This window comes from Stenella coeruleoalba, assembly GCF_951394435.1.
Source record: "Stenella coeruleoalba genome assembly, chromosome: 18".
NCBI classification, from domain to species: domain Eukaryota; kingdom Metazoa; phylum Chordata; class Mammalia; order Artiodactyla; family Delphinidae; genus Stenella; species Stenella coeruleoalba.
The window spans coordinates 8,785,050-8,805,810 of record NC_137164.1 but is presented as its reverse complement, the minus strand read 5'-3'; the positions used below and the strand labels follow the sequence as shown (position 1 = coordinate 8,805,810).

At 38.8% G+C, this 20,761-nt stretch overlaps 1 protein-coding gene across 6 annotated transcripts in view; it reads left to right on the top strand.

Moving 5' to 3' along the window:
* The window catches only part of LOC307176457 (NEDD4-binding protein 2-like 2), a 63,173-nt gene that overhangs the window by 23,914 nt on the left and 18,498 nt on the right, over nt 1–20,761 (top strand). The window contains exon 8 of one of the 6 annotated variants that reach the window (XM_079902578.1): nt 6,021–6,082. The exons of 3 other annotated variants lie outside the window; for them this stretch is intronic. In XM_079902578.1, the coding sequence (XP_079758704.1) occupies nt 6,021–6,082 (62 nt within the window). Of the gene's footprint in view, nt 1–1,459; nt 1,573–6,020; nt 6,276–20,761 lie in introns of those variants that run through there. 2 more of the 6 variants (XM_079902577.1, XM_079902579.1) reach the window with 2 other exon arrangements.

Below are 20,761 nucleotides of genomic sequence, written 5' to 3'. Positions count from 1 at the left end.
GCGAGCCACAACTGCTGAGCCTACGTGCCACAACTACTGAAGCCCGTGCGCCTAGAGCCCATGCTCTGCAACAAGAGAAGCCACTGCAATGAGAAGCCCATGCACTGCAACTAAGAGCAGACCCCGCTCGCCACAACTAGAGAAAGCCCGCGCACAGCAACAAAGACCCAACGCAGCCAAAAAATAAATAAATTTATTTAAAAAAAAATTACATCCCTCCCTGCTTAATTAAACTATACATGATCTGGCCCTTGGCTTCTTCCCTGACCCTGTCATGTACCCCTCTCCTCTTCATTTACTACATTTCATCTATACTGGTCTTTTTGTCTGTTCTTCAGATATGCTAAGCTTATTCTTGCTTTAAGTGCTAGCTGTTTTTTTTGCTCTGTATTTTTTCTGTTCTTCCTATGCCTAGCATAGTTCTCAACATTCAGGTTTCACCTCACATGTCACCTCCATAGAGAACCTTCCCTGACTATTCCAATCTAAAATAAAGCAACCCCACCCCTGTCACTCTGTTACATTGTCCTGTTTTGTTTTCATCATAGTAGCTATTAGTAGTTGAAGTTATCTTTTTTAATACTGATTTGTTGGGAGTCTTTTGAAGTAGAATATAAGTTCCATGAGAACTTGTTTATTTTGTTCTTAGCTCTATCCACAGAACCTAAAGCAGTGCCTGTAATACTGTAGGAGCTAAAAAATATGGACTGAATGATTTTATACCCATTGCTTCTATTAATAGTATTACTCCCCAAATGTGTTTTCTTCTTAAACCTGTCCTCTGCTCTCCAGCCTATATACTTAACTGCCTACCTGACTTTTCTACTTTTAAGCCTGAAAAGTTGAACCTGTGATCTTCTCACTTGTCTATGGAACTCCAGGATTTTTTTTGCATAGCAAATGGATCTACCATCTATCTATTTTTGCACACCAGATACTTGAGAGTCTTCTTTGATCCCTCCTTTCCCCCTTCATATTGTCCATCAACTGGGGTCTTTGAATTTTGCCACTTAATTACCTCTTGAATCTCTCCATTTTTGACTGCCATCTTTCTAGTTTGAATTATCATCTCTTCCTGAGACTGGGGTCCCCACATCAGTACTTGCTCTGTTCTAGCCCTTTTTCTCCACAATCTAACAAGACTGAAGTATAATGTACATATTAAAGAGTGCTTAAATTATAAGTGTATATAGCTCAACAAATATTCATGAAGTGAACATATCCATGTAACCAGAATCCTGCTCAAGAAGTAGAACATTACCAGCAAATTAGAAACCCTCAGTGCCCCCTCCTTTCCAAAGTGATCTTTGTAAAAGGAAAATATGATCATGCATAAAACCTTTCAGGTGCTTCCCATTGCTGTTAGAATAAAGACCAAAAACCATAATGTGGTTGATGTGGCCCCTGCTTTCCTATCCAACCTCATGTTTTGTTACTCTTCCTACTTTCTGTTTTCCAGCCTTACTGGCCACCTCTCAGTTCCTTGAATGTGCTGTTTGTTCCTTCTTCCTGGAAAGTTCTGTGTGCACACACCCCTTCCATACTCATCCTTCAGATTTGAGCTCTTCAAGGAAACCCAAATTTTTGGACATAGCAGGCTTGGTGAGGTCCAAAATATATATTATATGCTCTCATGTACTTTTTCTTTATTAATTTGTATGAGTGTATGATTATTTCCCCTCCCTTCATTTTTAAGCACCATGTGTCAGAGGTTGTTACCATTGTATGGTCATCAGCACAATGAAAAAGCAGTATTCAGTATTCATACAACAGTGAATATGGGTAGTCTCAGCTTATTCTGGGCTGAATTGTGTTCCCTCAAAATTTCATGTGTTGAAATCCTAACCCCCAGTATTTATGATGTGACTATTGTTAGGATATAGGACCTTTAAAGAGGTAATTAAGGTAAAATGAGGTCATGTGATTGAACCCTAACCCAATATGATGGTGTCCTTACAAGAAGAGGTGATTAGGACACACACAAAAAGGGAAGACCTTGTGACAACACTGGATGAAGACAGCCATCTACAAGCCAGAGAGAGAGGCTTTTGAAGAAACCTACCCTGCTGACATCTTGATCTTGGACTTCTAACCTCCAGAATTGTGAGAAAGTTAATTTCTGTTGTTTAAGCCACCCAGAATGTGATACTTTGTAGCTTTGGCAAACACAGATTTTGGTACTGGGAAGTGGGATGCTACTCTAACAAATACCTAAAAATGAAAAAGTGGCTTTAGAACTGGGTATGGTAGAGGCTGGAAGAGATTTGAGCTTCATGTTAGAAAAAAGCCAAGGTTGCCTTCAGCGATTGTAGGTAGAAATATGGACGTTAAAGGTGATTCTGGTGAGCGTTCTGGGGCGGTCAATAAGGCTTCTGTCACTTTAGAGATAGACCTATATGATCATGAACAGAGTTTGGTAGAAATATGAAAAGGGTGCTTCTGGTAAGGTCTCAGATGGAAATGAGCATGTTATTGGAAACTGGAGGAAAGGCAGTCATGTTATAAAGTGGCAAAAAACTTGGCTAAATTGTGTTTCAGAGGTTTGTGGAAAATAGAACTGGTAAGTGATAAATTTGGATATTTAACTGAGATTTCTAGGCAAAGTGTTAAAGGCATGGCCTGGTTTCTCCTTGCTCTTATAGTAAAATGCAAGAGGACAGAGATAATTGAAGAAAGAATCGTTAAGCAAAATGGAACCAGAAACTTGAAGATTTGGCAGTTCTCAGCCTATGCATGTTGCAAAAAATTAGAAAGTATGTTCTGGAGACAACATCAAGGCAGTTGCTAGACAACCATTTGCTAAAGGGCGTATGGGCATGTGACTTATGGATTCATTAAACTAACTCAGCGAGACCAGAGATGGGGATATGGCAGCAGAAACACTGCCAGCTTGGACTGAAAGAGACAGGACAGGATGATGAAGGAAGGCTGTCAGACTTCTGAGATTCTACAAGACAAGTCACTAGAGCTATCTGTGGTGATCTCCCGTAAGCATATGTTGTCCTGCAAGAAAAGACTAGAATGACCCTGAAGGCAATTCAGAGGTTGGCAGGGTTGCCATTGCCACCATGGGATCAGAGCCCCAAGCCTGAGGGAGTGAGGCTACCACCTTGGTCAGCCTGGAAGGCAGGGCCTCTAGCCCAGTGGACCCAGAGAACACAGCATGGAGCCAAAGATTATTATTTATTATTAAAGATTATTCTTCAGCCTTAAAATATAATGGAATTTGCCTTATTGTAAACTTGCTTGGGACCCATCATCCCTTCTTTCTGATTTTTCCCTTTTGGAATGGGAATGCTATCCCACCATTATATTTTGAAAGCAGGTAAGTTGTCTAGAGTCACAGGTTCACAGCTGGAGAGGAATTTTGCCTCAGGATGAATCATATCTCAAGTTCACCCATACCTGGTTTAAATGGTATTTAGATAAGATTTTTGGACTTGATGCTAGAATGGGTTAAGACTTTGCAGGCTGTTGGAATGGGGTGAATGTATTTTGCATGTAAGAAGGACATTAATTGGGGGGCGCAGGAGAGTGGAGTGTTAATGGGCTGAATTATGTCTCCTCAAAATTTGTATGTTGAGGTCCTAACCCTCAGTACCTCAGAATGTAACTGTATTTGATGACACCTTTAACGAGGTAATTAAGATCATATGGATGGGCTCTAATCCAATATGACTGGTGTCCTTATAAGAAGAGAAGATTAGGACACAGACATACACAAAGGGAAGACCTATGAAGACACTGGTGGAAGAAGACCATCTACCAGCCAAGGAGAGATGCCTTAGAAGAAACCAACGCTGCAGACACCTTGACCTCAGACTTCTAGAATTGTGAGAAAATAAACTTGTTTAAGCCACCCCGTCTGTACTTTGTCACAGCCCTAGGAAACTAATACGCAGCTATTATACTAGCTAGTTGAGAGGGACTTGTGAGCCATTTCCTTCTCTCTTCTGCAGTTCCTTTATGTGTAAAATGAGGGCATTTGACTGGATCAGTGGTTCTTAATTTTTAATTTAATTCAAAGCTTTCTGAAAATGGAATGTGTTTCATTAAGAAATGTATAGTGGGTCGCCTGACACTGTGAGTTGTTCACAGCGCAACCGAGTTCCATGTTTCAGACTATACCTTTGAGGTACCTCAGATTGTCATGAAGAGCAGAAACCACTTTTAGTAGAGCACAGAGTGTTATTTTATTTTTATTATTATTATTTTTGGGTTGCGCCAGGTCTTGGTTCCAGAAGGTGGGCTCCTTAGTTGTGGCACACGAACTCTTAGTTACGGCATGCATGTGGGATCTAGTTCCCTGACCAGGGATCAAACCCGGGCCCCCTGCATTGGAGTGCAGAGTCTTATCCACTGCGCCACCAGGGAAGTCCCTAGAGCACAGAATTTTAAATTCCAGAATTTGAAGAAAAGTTGTAGTTCTTGCAACTTGGGCAAGTCACTTAATTTTCTGAAACTTTTCCCTGTAATTAAATGAGAATACCTTCTCAATCTATAACAGGGTTATTGGATGGATTAAGTGAGCTGAGTAGGTTAGAATTTCAGCTGAAGTAACTCATGTGCTGGCCTTGAAATTCTGTTATTTTGTCTGCCTTTTGATGATTTCACCTCTTTATACACTAGGGATGGGCAGAGAAGGAAACACCAACTGGTTGATTTTTATACTAGTTAGAAATGCTAGGAGAGATCTAGAAGGATAAAGCTTGATTTTTTGGTTATTAAATTTATCAAAGATACTCATATTCCTTATTAGCATAAGCAGTCAGGAATTAATCTGTGTAATACCTCAAAACAATTTGTGATAATGCATGTGCTTTTTTGTTATGAATACTGGCACTGTTTTTTCACCTGAGTGGTATGGGCTGTTGGTATGATCAGGTCAATTTGATATTCTCATTTTTACTGACAAATTTGGTATGATTAGTTTCACAGAGCAGACCACACGAACCCATTTCTTTAAAAGAAAAAACATTTTTTTTTTGTTTTAACGTCAGGTGTAATAAAAGTAAGGAGCCTTTCCCCACCACTCTTGGTTTTCACAAAAACATTTTTCCTCTTGTTTTTCATCATGACTTCTATGTAATGTTCACGTGACAGTATGATATCAGCTTACCTGTAGTTATGTGACACTGTTAGTTAATTGCACCCTAGGCTTCTATGAAATGAGTCATTCAAGATGGGAACATCAGTTTAAGTGGATGTCAGCTTTCTATTTTTCTAGTAGTTAGGGAAGTAACAGAGTTATCAACAAGATTCAGTAGAAAAAGGGGAAGAAGGCGTATGGTGGAGGGTCAGAGAAGTAGTTTGTAATATTTTAAAGTATAATTACTAGTGTCTCATCTGTTTATTATTTTATTTTAATAAATTTATTTTTATTTAATTTTGGCTGTATTGGGTCTTCGTTGCTGCGCGCAGGCTTTCTCTAGTTGCGGCGAGCAGGGGCTACTGTTCTTTGCAGTGCGCGGGCTCCTCATTGCGGTGGCTTCTCGTTGCAGAGCACAGGCTCTAGGTGCACGGGCTTCAGTAGTTGTGGCTCGCGGGCTCTAGAACGCAGGCTCAGTAGTTGTGGTGCACGGGCTTATTTGCTCTGGGGCATGTGGGATCTTCCCGGACCAGGGCCCGAACCCATGTACCCTGCATTGACAGGCGGATTCATAACCACTGCGCCACCAGGGAAGCCCTGTTTATTATTTTAAGTGATAGTATTCTGAATTTTTAATAACATAACATTCTTCTTGAATCACTTCTTAGATTATTTTTTACTCTTACGGTGACGTAGAAGAAATTATTATATTTAAAAACAACTATAGAAGAATGAGGTTCTCTGGAGGCAGTATAGCTAGCAGTCAATGGAGAAAGGAAATAAGAAGAAAAAGCAGCTAATCAGGTTTTAATTGGTTAAATAGTTGGCTGTTGAGACTTTCTAAGTAAGGTGTTGATAAACTGCTGTGGTGTGGAAGTAATGTGGAAGGTTCAAGAAATGGTGTTTGGTCATATGAATTCTCCCCTTACAGGAGCTGCATTAGACCTGCTGAAGGCACAGAGCACATAGTAGGTCTCCAGGACAGAAATTCAGGTGAGCATCTTGCCCAGGGCGGTTAAAAAGAGCCATAGTAGGTCTTAACTAAAAGTCTCAGAAAACACCAGAGATTCTGCTGAGGACACAATATATTCAGTCCACAAATATAAAAGAAAAACATAGTAAACTGGGAGACAAAAAGAGTCAGGGGCCAGGATCTGAAATGGAACTGAGTAAATAAGGTTGGGTACATACAGGGATGTTACTAGGCCATTGCCATGAGTGGTATGGAAATACTAGAGGCTTGCTTTACTGGTTGTTACACTGTATCATTTCTTGGTGGGGGATGGACCGATTTTAAGGTACAATATTGTACTAAAAGCTTCCTGTTTGCCTTTCATACCTTGAACAAAAGTTTTATCTTGATTGTTCTTGAAAGGTGTAGAGGTGGAGGCGGGAGGTCGGGATTGGGAGGGGAGAGAGTAGGCTTGGGAAAATTCCCACAATTTACTATGGCTCTTTATCTTAGGTTGTCAGGACTTGGCCAAAGTATAAAGTAGAGGACTGGAGTTCTTGGAGGCCAAGAATAGTGTGAAATACCTGATGGGTATAAATTGGAATTGAGGCTTGATAGTATTGATGAAGAAGTCTTCTAGCATTTGGCAGTCATGAGAAAATGGAAAGCATGGAAAATAAATAGGGCTTTCTCTCTGAATTGTCTTGCCTAGTGTATATCAGAATGATTTATGTTCTTCTTAAGGACATCAGATGTATCTTGACTCTTGGGACAATCTACACAGATACATAATAGAAGTACTCAGTGCAGTGAGAAAATAGCAGGTGTAAGCTGTAGTTACTAGGAATGGAATGGTGTTTTCTGATTGGAGGAATGTGGTTGAGAAATGTGAACCAGTAGTGAGAAGGGGCAGTAAACTGTTTTCTGCATGAATGTGTAGCAGTGGCGTTACTTTTCCACAGTTCATTTACTAGATTGGTAGTCAGTAAGTGAAATGTGGAGGACGAGGTTCAGGGAAAAGTGGGATTTAGTAGGGGAGAAATAGTATGGGGAAAAGGCCTGTAGGCAGTAGTAACTGAATGGTCAAAGTCCCAGAGGAAGGAAACAGTAATGGATTTATTCATGCATGTATATATTCATTCAGCAGTGTTTCATGAGTGCTTACTATGTGCCAGGCATTGTTTTAGGTGATAGAGATAGATCAGTGTGTAAAACAAAAAACCTCTGCCCTCCTGGCATCAGGGTAGGGAAGCAGACTAAATCAATAAACAGGTATCTAGTCAGTCAGATGATAAGTGCTATGGACAAATTTAAGCAGCATAAATGGGGCAGGGAGGGTGGGGCTTAGTGGAATGGGTACCACTTTACTTGAAGTGATCAATAAAGGCCTAACTGATAAGGTTAACATTTGAGCAGAGACTTGAAGAAAGTGAGAGAGTGAATTAGCAAAGAGAAGTGAGGATGGAGCATTCCAGACCAAGGATCCTGTGCTTGGTGTGGTTAAGGAATAGTAGGATGTCCTGGTGTGGTTAAGGAATAGTAGGATGTCCATTTGCCTGGAGCTAAGTGAGCAAAGGGCAGAGAGAAGAGAAAGTCAAAGAGAAAGAAGGAACCAGATAATATGGGCCTTGTAAATTATTGAAGGAATATAGACCTTTACTCTGCTTGAGATGGGAAGCTGTTGGAGAGTTTTGAGCAAGGGATGACATGATCTGACTTGGGTTTTAAGATGCACAGTCAGTTCTGACTGCTGTCTTGAGAGTCACTTTAGAGGACAAGAATGGAAGCAGGGACTAATTAGATGACTCTTGGAATAATCCAAGTGAGAGGTGATTGTGACCTCAACCAGGGGATAAAGGTAGAGGTAGTGAGAATTGTTGAAGCTAGAGCTGGCAGTATTTGCTGAATAGATCAAATAATGAGTATGAGAGAGAAAGATGATGGAGTTACAGTTTACTAAGATATAATGTAGGAGGAGCACATTTAGAAGGGAAAACAGGTGTTTAGTTTTGGACATGTTAAGTTAAAGGTGCATTCTGGATATCTGAATGGAGATGTAGAATATGTAGTGTGTTCAGAGTTCATGGGAGAGGTCTGGGATGGAAATACAAATTTGGATGTGGGTGGGAAAGCAGGCTTTTCATTGTTGGAGGAGCATAAAATTTGGTGTATAGTGTAATGGGAGATAACTCCAGACACCAGCACTTTTCAATCTTGTCCACATTATGACACACACAGAAAACAGAATCTGTAGAATTTGCTGGAGTAAATGGACCAGGCTACTCTTCCCAAGGCTTCTGGTCCTGGGGCTCGGGAACTCCACCTGCCACAGGCTCCATTCAGTAGTCTTAATCTGTCACCTGTTCGAGGCGTTGCCAAGCACGCTAGTTAGAAAGCTCTACTCTAGAGAAGGGCCCAGGAGACTCTGAAAACACAATGTTAATGAACTAAGACTTTATCTTGCAGAGAATGGGGATCCCCGAAGAGATTTTAGCAGAAGTATGACGTAGTTATATTTGTTTTAATAGGTGTTTTTCAAACTGTTTGTGGTGAAAGATGAGTTTTTAAAAATTTTCCAATGCGCTGCAGTCTGATACTTTAGTAACATATAATAAAAAAGTGAATTACTAGAAAAAGTTTAATGTAAGTCAAATATTTTATAATTTAATTCAACAGATATAAAAATTATTCTCAGATTCCTATAAAAGTTACTTCGTTTCTGTACTCTGTTGCAGACTGGTTGCAAACCACTCATGGACTGGAATCAGTATGGATAACACTTCTGAGTAGCATTGTTTGGAATGGAACAGTCTTGACAATGAGAGTAGTAATAGAAGGAAACATCTTTGGACATCTTATCAGTTAGTTGGAAGGCCATCAAACATTTTGTGGTGTTTGTTGAATAGTGACCTAAGGTTGCCTAACTGGACAACAGTTAGGCAGAGGCGTAAAGCTTACTGGTGGGGCTTACTCTACTGGTAAGCGCCCCTGTCCACTCTAGTGTAGTCTCCTCCGTTTCTCCCCCCAGCATTCTGCTCTTTGGGAGTCAGTCTGGAGTGACCCTGGTGTTGGTCAAGTGTAGCTTATGTTTAACCATCTCTTGATTTATAGAATTTGATTATTTGTTTTAGTTTCAGTGGTGACCAGAAGGTTACAAAGATTAGGTGGAACATCTCTCAGGGTAGAGTGAGCTTTGTTACTGCTTGGTTTTCCAGATCATGTGACAGAATCGGCTGGGTCGTTTTAGCTGTCCAATATATAGGTTGTAAGAAACTAAAAACTTTGGATCAAGGGAGCCTCTCTGAATTGACTAAAATGAAAGATGAGTGGAATGGTTAGACCTTCTGCACCGTTAGTGCATGAAGCTACCCTTGTTCTGATAGAGCCAGTTTTCCTTGTTTTGCTGTTTTTCTTTTTGTTCCCCTACTAAAAGCACCAGCATTTATCAAGGAAAAATAGGGGTTCTCCTAAACTCATGTTGCATTTTTCTTTCTGTATTGTGGAAGACCTGACCTGCACTCTGGAAGTGAATACACCCATCTGACAGGGATGTAAGATCACCAAGTATGTTATTTAGTCAAGCTTTTTTTATTTTCTTGATTAAAAAAGGGCTTGTTTGTCTGTAATAAGCACGAGTCCACTTCAATTTGTATGGACTCCTCACCACACCCTTACTTAACCCTGCCTACTTTAAGTTGGGCTGGCCTGTCCAAGTCTTGGGCAAGAAGAGTGAGAAGTCACTATCAGGTTAGAACCCATATTCTTAAGGTAGCTGATAAATTCAAGAGTTGTTGTCCTTGGAATACACTCTGAGATGAGAGGTCATTGCAGAACGGCTCTTGAATGTGCAGTCAGAATTTGAGGAATTTAGTGGCATGTCAGACCCACCCCTTGGCACAGTCAACAAGTGTCTTTGTCTTCCTCACCAGGGCTGAGTCTCAGATATGTCAGAAGGGTGGGCAAAAAGCAGAGGTAGCCTGGTTGCATAGGCCTTTTTGCAGGGATAATGTGCAAATTATGTAATGGTTGTTGTGGTGGGCCAGTCAGCTAGCTGGCACATTTGCTGTCTTCCTAGCTGTCTCAGTCAAAACCCTGCGGTAGCTGCAGTTCCCACAAGTAACCAGATGAGGGCAACTCTGGGGAATCGATGGTGAGTGGTCGCAGCCTTTTGGTCAAGGGCTCAGAAGGGCCCCACCAGGTGTTTGCTTTCTGGGGTGTCATTGCCACTACTACTGATAGCTCATCTGCCACTGTGTTCCAGGCCAGCTCTGGCAGAGGGGACATGAAGGAACAGGAGCTGGCTGGCTGATTGCTGAGGTGGCTAATGGCGGTCTGTTCCTTGTCAAGACCCATTTGAGTTTCCCAGGGGTAGGAAAGGCAGGCAAAGCACAGGCTAGCCCTTGGGAGTCCCTGAAGAGAGCCAATGGCAGTGTTCAAAAGGCACGATTTGGGGGGAGTTAATTACATATGCACCAACCAGTCATAATTGAGACTGGTTACTATGCTAGAGAGGAAACCTATGGGTCCTTTTGGGTGCCAAGTCCTTAACCTGTTACTTGATGGTCAGTGGGAGGTGGCAGGGAGGGTCTGTCGAAGGGGTTGGACTATGAATTAGGAGGGAGCTCAGGATACTATATGCTAAATGATGCAGAAGAATTTAAGTATTTTAACAAACTGTGTGGCCACAGAAGCACACTGACTGATTACTTCAGCCCTTTGAGGTCTGAGACTCATGGCAATCTTTACAAGTATAAGAAAATTGTACGGTTTCTCCAGTTTTCCTTTAATTCTCCTCTGGGATAGGTAAAGTCTCAGACTGAAACAAGAGTACCAAGTATTAGGTCAGTAGCACTTTTCTCAGCTCTGCTATTTGCTGGCATTGGTTGGAGACTAGAATTTGCACCCCTACTTTCCTGGATACAAGGAGTAGAGTGTGGCGTCTCACTTGTACACGTTGAATTAGTGGTAGATGTGTCTCTGTGGCTGCCCATTTTAGGGACAAGCCTGAAAATTTGTGCGGGGAGGTGAGAGCAAATAGATTTGGTTGAGGTTCTGGTCAGACAGGTTAGTGATAGACCACAGCTAAGGCAGGATATTCTTCTCAAGGAAGCCAGGAGTGGAAAAATGCAGAAGGAGTGTTCAAGCCAACGTCTTTGGAGAACTTGGAAGACCAATTTCATTCATTGTTTCCAAGGCTGAAGAGCTTGGGAGTCCTAGAAGGGAATGTGAGAAAAGCCACAGAGAGAGGAAAATTCCAAAACCATTATAGCACACAGTACATAGAATCTCTGGCATCCTTTTCAACTACTTAATACTTTGAAGTGTTGGGTATGTATATGTATAAAGGTACAAGCTCCAAGCCTTTATATTGATGAATGTAGAGATGGTGTGACACATCTTTCTGTATGTAGTTGACATTTATATAGAAAATTAATAGAAATTATGCAGAAAATGAGACAAATACTGTACCTGGAAATCTAAGATATGTATGTCGGAAACAGATGAGAAAGTATCACTGATAATTATTCTGGTAGGATTAAAGGAGAAGGAGAATGCTGTGGAGACTTCAAGCAGTAAGAAATTGAGCAGGGTAGGTTTGAGTACATTAGAGATGGCTGATTGGGTGTGAGAAGGGTTAAAACACATTGCTTCTAAGTATAACAAAACAGCTACAAAGATAGTGTAGTGAATAGAATACTACAGTCACTATCAAGAAATTAGAATCATTGTTTTCATACTACAGTTTTGTTTTGTTTTGGCTGAACCCCAAGGCATGTGGGATCTCAGTTCCCCGACCAAGGATCGAACCCCCCTCGCACCCTCCAGTGGAAGCACAGAGTCTTAACCACTGGACTACCAGGGAAGTTCCTCATACTACAGTTTTGTGACCCATTACAAGTTGCTGTCCCAGTTCATGACTCAGATATTACATATAAAGATAAATGTCTCTTTGTTTTCTCATGAATACTGTGAATATTAATGAGATGCTATTTATGGCATACTGTGGATTCTGCAAAAAATAACAAACATTATACATATTTTTGGCAGAATATTTAACATGTTTTAAAAAATGGGTTGTTAGGGCTAAAAGGGATTTATAGGACATCTAGCTCAAATCTCACATTTTATGAAAGAGGAAATTAAGGTCCTAGGAGGTGAAATAACTTACCACCTAAATTCAGTGGAAAAACTAGAACTAGCATCCAGCACTCCTGGCTTTCAGTCATTTCTTTCCTTTACCAAAAATCATCCCAGTAAGTATTTATGGTGACTAATATTAGCTTGTAATGTTTCAGTAGTTTATCAGTAAGTGAATCCTTGGCAGTTGCAAATTGGCTACCCAGAAAAATTCACAGAGATTCTAAGGCGGTTATATGAAAGTTGGTTTCCTACTGAATTTATATATCAAAAACAGCATAAAGCATCATTGAAGATAGGCTCAGTTTTAGGACTTGCTTGACTACGTTTAACATTTTAATAAGAAGCCTTGACAAGAGACTTTGCTGTAATTTGGGGGTAGGGATGGGGCACTTACCGAACTCAGCAATGCTTGGCATCTGAGTTCTTTGTAAACTATTTTGTTGAATGATTGTAGGGATATTGGCTGATAATAAAAGCCTAAGTAAGACCCAGGTCATGTACCAATTTAAAACATGAATGTACTGTACATAGGTAAGGTTTTCCTCACTTTTACGCACCCTAAAGTTAACCCAGTCCTACATGCGCAACACAGTGATGCACAGGATAGAGAAGTGAAAACTGAATCAAAGAAGTCAAGCTGTATGCTGCCTGGAAGTCAACCATCTCTTAAAAAAAATCCAGAAGTCTACAGAAGAGTGGCATTGTCTGACCTTTATGGCCGTAGACTTGAACCCACTTACAGATTCAACTTTTTAGACAGTTTCTCCTTTGGAACATAATACTAAATGGAAAAAATAAAGTCATTGGTGAGGTACAGGAATGCAGCCAGCCAATCACAAAGGTTGTACAGTCTGCAACTCCACTGGCACCATATATGCCAGGGTCCTCTTAAGCGATAGTATGTCATGAAACAAGGGACAACTGCAGGCAGGAAAGTAAAAGATTTATCGGTGTACTCTGAAGCATGACTTGAAACCATGCTACTGAGCTATTGACATGAAGGAGGAAAAAGCAGTGGTTAGTATGCTGTACAGCTTTCACAGGTGGGAGCTGCTCCTTCTGAGCTGTTCAGTAAGAAAGAACTCAGTCACATGTGACTGACAGGTATGCAATGAGGACAGTCATCCAAAGTACACAGTGTGGAAATGATCTGTTGTGCTTGCACTGTTTTTTTGGATACACAAACTTGGATATAAATTATACATTAAATAATTCAAGCCTGACCTAAAATTCATACAGGAGGTGAAACAACAGTCACAGTCCTTTTTATTCCTAATGCCCTTCGTAATCTACTTAGACAGCTTTGTATGCATCCTTCCGGCTCCTTTTGTGTCTGTGAAACACACACATGCACACGTACATACACATGATACATATTTACATTAATTGAGGCTCTACTGTGTTCCAGATTTTGTGCCAGATGCTTTTTCACTCCAAACACAAATACAGGAACAGTTCACTCATTCAGTAGTCATTTCTTCATGAATGATGGAACATGGCTAAAATCTCAAAAGATTTAAGAAAGGGTTTCCTGATTTGCTAACGTAGATGTCACATGCTCTCTACACACACCAAGTCCTTATGCAGTACCTTTCAAAAGTCTGTTTCTGAGGCAATTTACATTTTTTTTTTTTGTACAAAACCCAAATGAGGCTATTTTAATTGTTTCCCTACCACAGATATTTTAGCAGTAGCAGGTGGTAGTAAAGTTGGGGCAGTCCTAGAGAGAGTAATATAGATCTGATAGCCTGAAGACATTTGAGGATACAGAAACACTATAAAGTGCAGGTAAAAGAACTTGAAAAGCTTTACTACAGTGGGGTAGTTTAAAAGAGTAGCTCCTACACATTTTAAGTCATTTAAGGTGTAACTATAGATCAGTATAGTAATGGTAACTTATTTACAGTGACAACATGTGGAAGGCAGAAGTTTGTTAAAAACATCTAGGGGCATCAACCATTTTCCAGTGAATGGAATTATTGATGTCTGTCAAATGGCTAAGTTGTGTATGGTTTTTGCTAGAAAATTAGGGCTACAAAAATGCACACATTTTGTTGCTTTCTGTCAGTGCTTTCTATTTGCATAAATGATGGGCCTAAAAATAAATCCACAATTTTAAATGTATGAAATTTTAAATTTGTACTTATGAGACCAACCCGTTTTGGAAAGTTTTTTAATTCTTAGAGGGCATGATACTTTTTTCTTAATTTCATGTTTGAAAAGATTTTTGAATGTAGTTACTGTATTCGTTTTAAAACAACAGCTGTGACTTTTAATTTATTTTTTATTTTTTAAAGTATTTTATTGTGGTAAGAACATTTAACAGGAGATCTACCCTCTTAACAGATTTTCAAGTGTACAATACAGTATTATATATAGGCATGACGTTGTACAGCAGATCTCTAGAGCCTATTCAACTTTTTTTTTCCTTTAAAATATTTTTTATTTAGTTTTTAATTACCTAAGTGGTGCATATTCCAGATGATACAGAAATGTACACAGTTAGGATGGAAACTTTCCCATCAGCTGTGACCTTTAAATGTGTTAAGCATGTTAACTTGGAAAGTTGTAGCAGATTAGGGCTCTCTTTTTTTTTTTTTTTTAAGAAGATGTTGGGGGTAGGAGTTTATTAATTAATTTATTTTTGCTGTGTTGGGTCTTCGTTTCTGTGCGAGGGCTTTCTCTAGTTGTGGCAAGCGGGGGCCACTCTTCATCGCCGTGCGCGGGCCTCTCACTATCGCGGCCTCTCTTGTTGCGGAGCACAGGCTCCAGACGCGCAGGCTCAGTAGTTGTGGCTCACGGGCCTAGTTGCTCCGCGGCATGTGGGATCCTCCCAGACCAGGGCTCGAACCCGTGTCCCCTGCATTAGCAGGCAGATTCTCAACCACTGTGCCACCAGGGAAGCCCCAGGGCTTTCTTAATAGTGCCTGCTACTAATGGGATTCACTAAGTAGGTGTAAGTTTGTGATTTAAAAAAAAAATTTATTTATTTTTGGCTGCATTGGGTCTTCAGTGCTGCGCTCGGGCTTTCTCTAATTTCGGCAAGCAGGGGCTACAGTTCGTTGCGGTGCCTGCAGGGTTCTCATTGCGGTGGCTTCTCGTTGCAGAGCATGGGCTCTAGGCACATGGTCTTCAGTAGTTGTGGCACGTGGGCCCAGTAGTTGTGGCTCATGGGCTCTAGAGCACAGGGTCAGTAGTTGTGGCACGTGGGCTTAGTTGCTCCGCGGCATGTGGGATCTTCCTGGACCAGGGCTCGAACCCGTGTCCCCTGCATTGGCAGGCGGATTCTTAACCACTGTGCCACCAGGGAAGCCCCCTAAGTTTGTGATTTGAAAGGGTGTTAGCTTCCTTTTCGAGCATAGTATACTAATGAGTTCTTACTTTAATCATATTAATTTCTGATAAGAAAACAGACATGTTGAGCTTAAACAATTATAGAATACATGTAGGAAAAATAATTTTTGAAAATTTATCTTTGTGTTTTGGGAGTTTAAAGTAACATCTTTTGAAAGTGCTAAATAAGGCAGTAGGCATAATGTACATATGAGATTGTGCCTTGATATCACAAATCTCATTTCAGGCTTAGGACAAGAAGTAAAATTAAACACGCTTCATAATACATTTCTCTTTTCCTGTAGTTTTCAGAAAGTCATTTTGTTTTAGTATTTAATTCATTGCTTTTCAAATCTGTCAGAGGTAGACCTTTTGGGGGGATATGTGAAAAGACTTCTTTTACAAAGTAATATTTCTTTTTTCCATGTATGCAAATTCCATAATGAATGACCGTTTCAATTAGGAAGGACTTCTAGTAGGTTAATGACACTTTATGCAGTTTTTTTGTTGTTATTGTTGTTAACTTCTGGGGGTTTTGTTTGTTAGTTTTACTTTTTCCCTGTTGATTATTGGCTTAGCTGCTTTGTAGCCTGAAATTACTTTGACATGACTAGTCAGTCAAGAGAAATTGTTAATAATTTCAAATTACTAGAAATTATTCCATATCCACAGAAATTGTCTCCCCTTTTTATATTTGGTCTGTGCTTAGGATAACATGAGCAGGATTAGTCAGGTAATAATAGTGATGTTGGGATCTATGAATTCTTGTAATTCATGACCATGTAATTTGTCATGATGAGTGGGGGGAGCAGTATTGCATAGTGTTTAAGAATGCAAACTTTAAATGCTAGAGACCTCTGCCACCCACCAGTTGTTTGGGGAAAATACTTAAATCTCAGTGTCTCTATCTGTAAATTGGGATTGTTAATATTATCTATCTCATAGGGTTGTTATGAAGATTAAATAAGGTAATACATGTAACGCATGTATAGTAAGCACAATGAGGAAGAATGTTGATATGATTTATGATTAATAACTGAGTAAGAAGAGTCATTTGGGACTCAAAGAATATCAAAAAGAAAAAGCAGCACCCTGACCCTTTTCCCTGCAAAATTCCAGACCTATAATTCTCTCTTCCTGGGTTTGTTTTGTATTTTCAGGTTCTGAGCCACTGTCTTAGGGACACAGGCTTCTCTTCAACCATGGAAGCATTAATATGTCGCAGTTGAGGCCACTGGAGAAAGTGTTTTCCTGCTCTAAGCAGGGTGAAAAATGAGGATTTACTCTAGTTACAGAATTAAACATTGCATTTCCCACAAATTGTCTAAGTCACGAATATGTGACTCAGAGAAAAGCAACAGCTTCCACCGTTAACCTAGTGGTAAAATTACTCACTCAACAGCACCTCTAAGTCACAGGCACTGTTCTAGGTACTGGGGGATAAGCTGGGAGCAAAATGGACAAAACTTCACAAGAAGTCAAAGACAAGTCAATCATACGGTATGTTAGCTGGTGATAAGTGCTAAGGAGAGAAAGAGAATAAGTAGTGCCTGGCTCAGGGTAAGGGTGCATGTGTTGAGGGTGCAGAGGGAGGCATGGTTGCAATTTTAAATATAGGGGGCAGGATAGGCCTTACCTGAGAAGTGCCATCTAAGCGCCTTAGTTTTCCTAATTTTGGTTTAAACAGCTATTAAGAGAATTTTGGAACAACATAAAATCCAAGCCGAAGTATTTTAGTGTTAATTATATGACCACATAACAAATAAATTATATTTAGCCAACTATTTTTCTTAGTGAATAGTGGGTATTTGTGAAGTAATGCTGTTAGTGTAAATTATTGTTTCTTAGCAGTGAAAATGAACTGCAAGTATTTTTTAAAAAGAATTAGAATTGAAAAAGAAAAAAAGAATTAGAGTTGTCCAAATCTCGGCAATTAAATTAGACTTGTAATAGAGAGAAGAAATGTAATTGATAGAATTGGAGTTAATGTGTTAGAATATTGAACTCATTTGCCTTTTTAATCATGGATTTTATGCACACAGCAGTGTGATCTTGTCAAGGGAAAATAAAAAGGCTTTTTTGTATTTGAAGCAATCTCTTTGCAGTAATGAGAATTTACTTGAAAACGTGTTAGAAGATTTGGAAATGAACTACTTCCCTTGGGGAAGTTAACTTTCAGGAAAAGGGTGATTTTTATCTAATATATCTTAAAATATATGCTGCTTTTTCTCTATACTTTTTTAAAAAATTTGACTAAGGGTGGGCATAATGAAATCAATATACTTAAGAATAAACTAGATTTTAATTTTGAGAACTTGCAGTTATTATTGGCAGTAATAAATTTAAAGCGTTATTATTTCAAAGTGCAATCTTGAGAGCTCACATGATAGAAATAGGAAAATTAATGCAATACGCTATACTGTAGTTTGAATTGGAATTATTCTTGTTCATGACTGTTGAAAATGTAGAGAAGTCACCAGATAATACAAAAGCTTTTTTTAGAAAGTGGGTGTTAACAATAACTGCTGAGTCTTACTAGCTAGAACTGAATTTGCACACAGGCTTTTTTGTGTGTGTGTGGGGGTTAAGTATATGTTCATTAATCAAAGCTAATGTTCAATAAATCCATAAGTGTATTTATTATTCTAGAGTGAAGCTTAAATGTTGGGAAAACACATTTATATGTATTTTTTCTTTGTTTTGCCTAATTTGTTTACTGAAGAAAGCCTTTATTTATTTATTTATTTTTCTATTAAAAAATAGTACACCTTCAGTGTAGGAAATTCTGGACACACAGAAGATCACAAAGGAATCAACCCCCATAGTTCACCACCATTAATATTTTGCATATTCCTGTGTTTTTAAGTCTATATATGTGCATATTTTAAAACATGTAAATATACAAATACATCAGACCTCTATTATTCTGAGATTTACAATTTTGACAGCTGTATAGCATAATGGTTGAAAACATAAGCTTTGGAATCCGAGAAACTTGAGTTTAAGTCTAACTTCACATATTTTTAATTATGAGAACTGGGCAAGTTTCTAAGCCTCAGTTTCTTTATTTATTAAATGGGGACAATTTAACAGATCGTAAGTTGTTTTTAGTAAGGATTAAATGAAATTTTATATATGTATGACTTAACAAATATCTGCCCCCATAGCAAGTGTATAGGAAACATGAGCCATTATTGCTGTTTTCTATTTCAGGTTTGTTTTTTTTTTTCACTTCAATATGTTGTGAGCATTTTTACAACCTCAATCTTATTTTCCTGAATGATATTTCCTACTGTATTAATTCAAATTTATTATCTGAATATTTTATCTTTTACTTTTAAATTTTTAATTAAAATAATGACTTACATTAACTTTAGTTGTAACTGTAATTACTGATTGGATATAAAAAAGGTTTATATTCAAATTTTTTTATAAATTTATTTATTTTTGGCTGCGTTGGATCTTCGTTGCTGTGTGCAGGCTTTCTCTAGTTGCGGCGAGCGGGGGCTACTCTTTGTTGTGGTGCATGGGCTTCTTACTGCAGCGGCTTCTCTTTGTTGCAGAGCATGGGCTCTAGGTGCACAAGTTTCAGTAGTTGTGGTGCATGGGGTTAGTTGCTCCGTGGTTATGTGGGATCTTCCCAGACCAGGGCTCGAACCTGTGTCCCCTGCATTGGCAGGTGGATGCTTAACTGCTGCGCCACCGGGGAAGTCCTTAAAACATACTTTTGTCACTGCAGATGGGGTACATAATTTAGACATTTTCTTGAGTTCCAATTTCTCCACGTTATTACCCACACCTGTTATTGTCCCTTTTTTGTATTATAGGCCTCCTACTGGGTGTAAAATGGTATTTCACTGTGGTTTTGATTTTGCATTTCCTTGATGTCTAATGAGATTGAGCATCTTTTCATGTGCTTATTGGTCATTTTCGTATCTTCTTTGGAGAAAGGTCTATTCTGATCCTGTGCCCATTTTAAAATTTGGATTTGTCTTTATATTATTGAGTTGTAAGAGTTATTTATGTATTCTGGGTACAAATTTCTTATCAGATATATAATTTGCAAATATTTTCTCCCATTCTGTGGATTGTCTTTTTTTCACTTTCTTGATGATATCATTTGAAGCACAAAACTTTTTAATTTTAATTAAGTTCAGTTTGTATACTTTTCTATTTGGTTGCTTGTGATTTTGGTGTTCTCTAAAAATTCACTGCTTAGTTCAAGATAATGAAGATTTACACCTATATTTTCTAATAGAATTTTTATGGTTTTAGCTCTTATATTTAGCTCTTTGATTTATTTTGAGTTAAATTTTGTTTATGGTGTGAGGTAAGGTGCAACTTGATTCTTTTGTGTATGGATATCCAATTGTCCACCATTTGTTGAAAAGACTCCTCTTTCCCCATTGAACTACTTATCAAAAATAAATTGGCCATAGATATAAGGGTTTATTTCTGAACCCTCAATTCTGTTCCATTGACCTCTGTGTTTATCTTTATGCCAACACTACACAGCCTTGATTGCTATAGCTTTATAGCAGATTTTGAAATTAGGGCGTATGAGTCCTCCGGTTTTGTTCTTTTTCAAGATTGTTAAGGCTGTCCTGGGTCCCTGGAATTTCTATATTAATTTTAGGATCAATTTTCCAATTTCTACAAAAAAGGCTGGTGAGACTTTGACAAGGACTGCATTGAATCTGTAGATCAGTTTGGGGAGTATTGCCATCTTAACAATACTGTATTTTCTGATCCATGAACATAGGATGTATTTCCATTTATTTAGTCTTCTTTAATTTCTTTCAGTAATGTTTTGTAGTCTTCAGAGTACAAGTCTTGTGCTGCTTTTGTTAAATTTATTCCTAAATATTTAATTCTTTTTGATGATATTGTAAATGGAATTTTGTTAATTTTCAGAATGTACACTGCTAATGTATAGAAATACAATTGATTTTTGTATATTGACCTCATACCTTGAAACATTGCTGAGGTAGTTTATTTGTTTTTTAGGATTTTCCTTAAATTCCTTAGGATTTTCTATATATACAATCATATCTGCAAATAGAGATAGTTTTACTTCTTTCTTTCCAATCTGTGTCCTCTTTATTTCATTTTCTTGCCAGATTGTGCTGGCTAGTGCCTCTAGTACAATGTTAAATAGGTATGGTGAGAACAGACATCCTGTCTTTTTTCTGATTTTAGGGTGAAACATTCAGTCTTTCACCAGTAAGTATGGTGTTAGCTGTGGT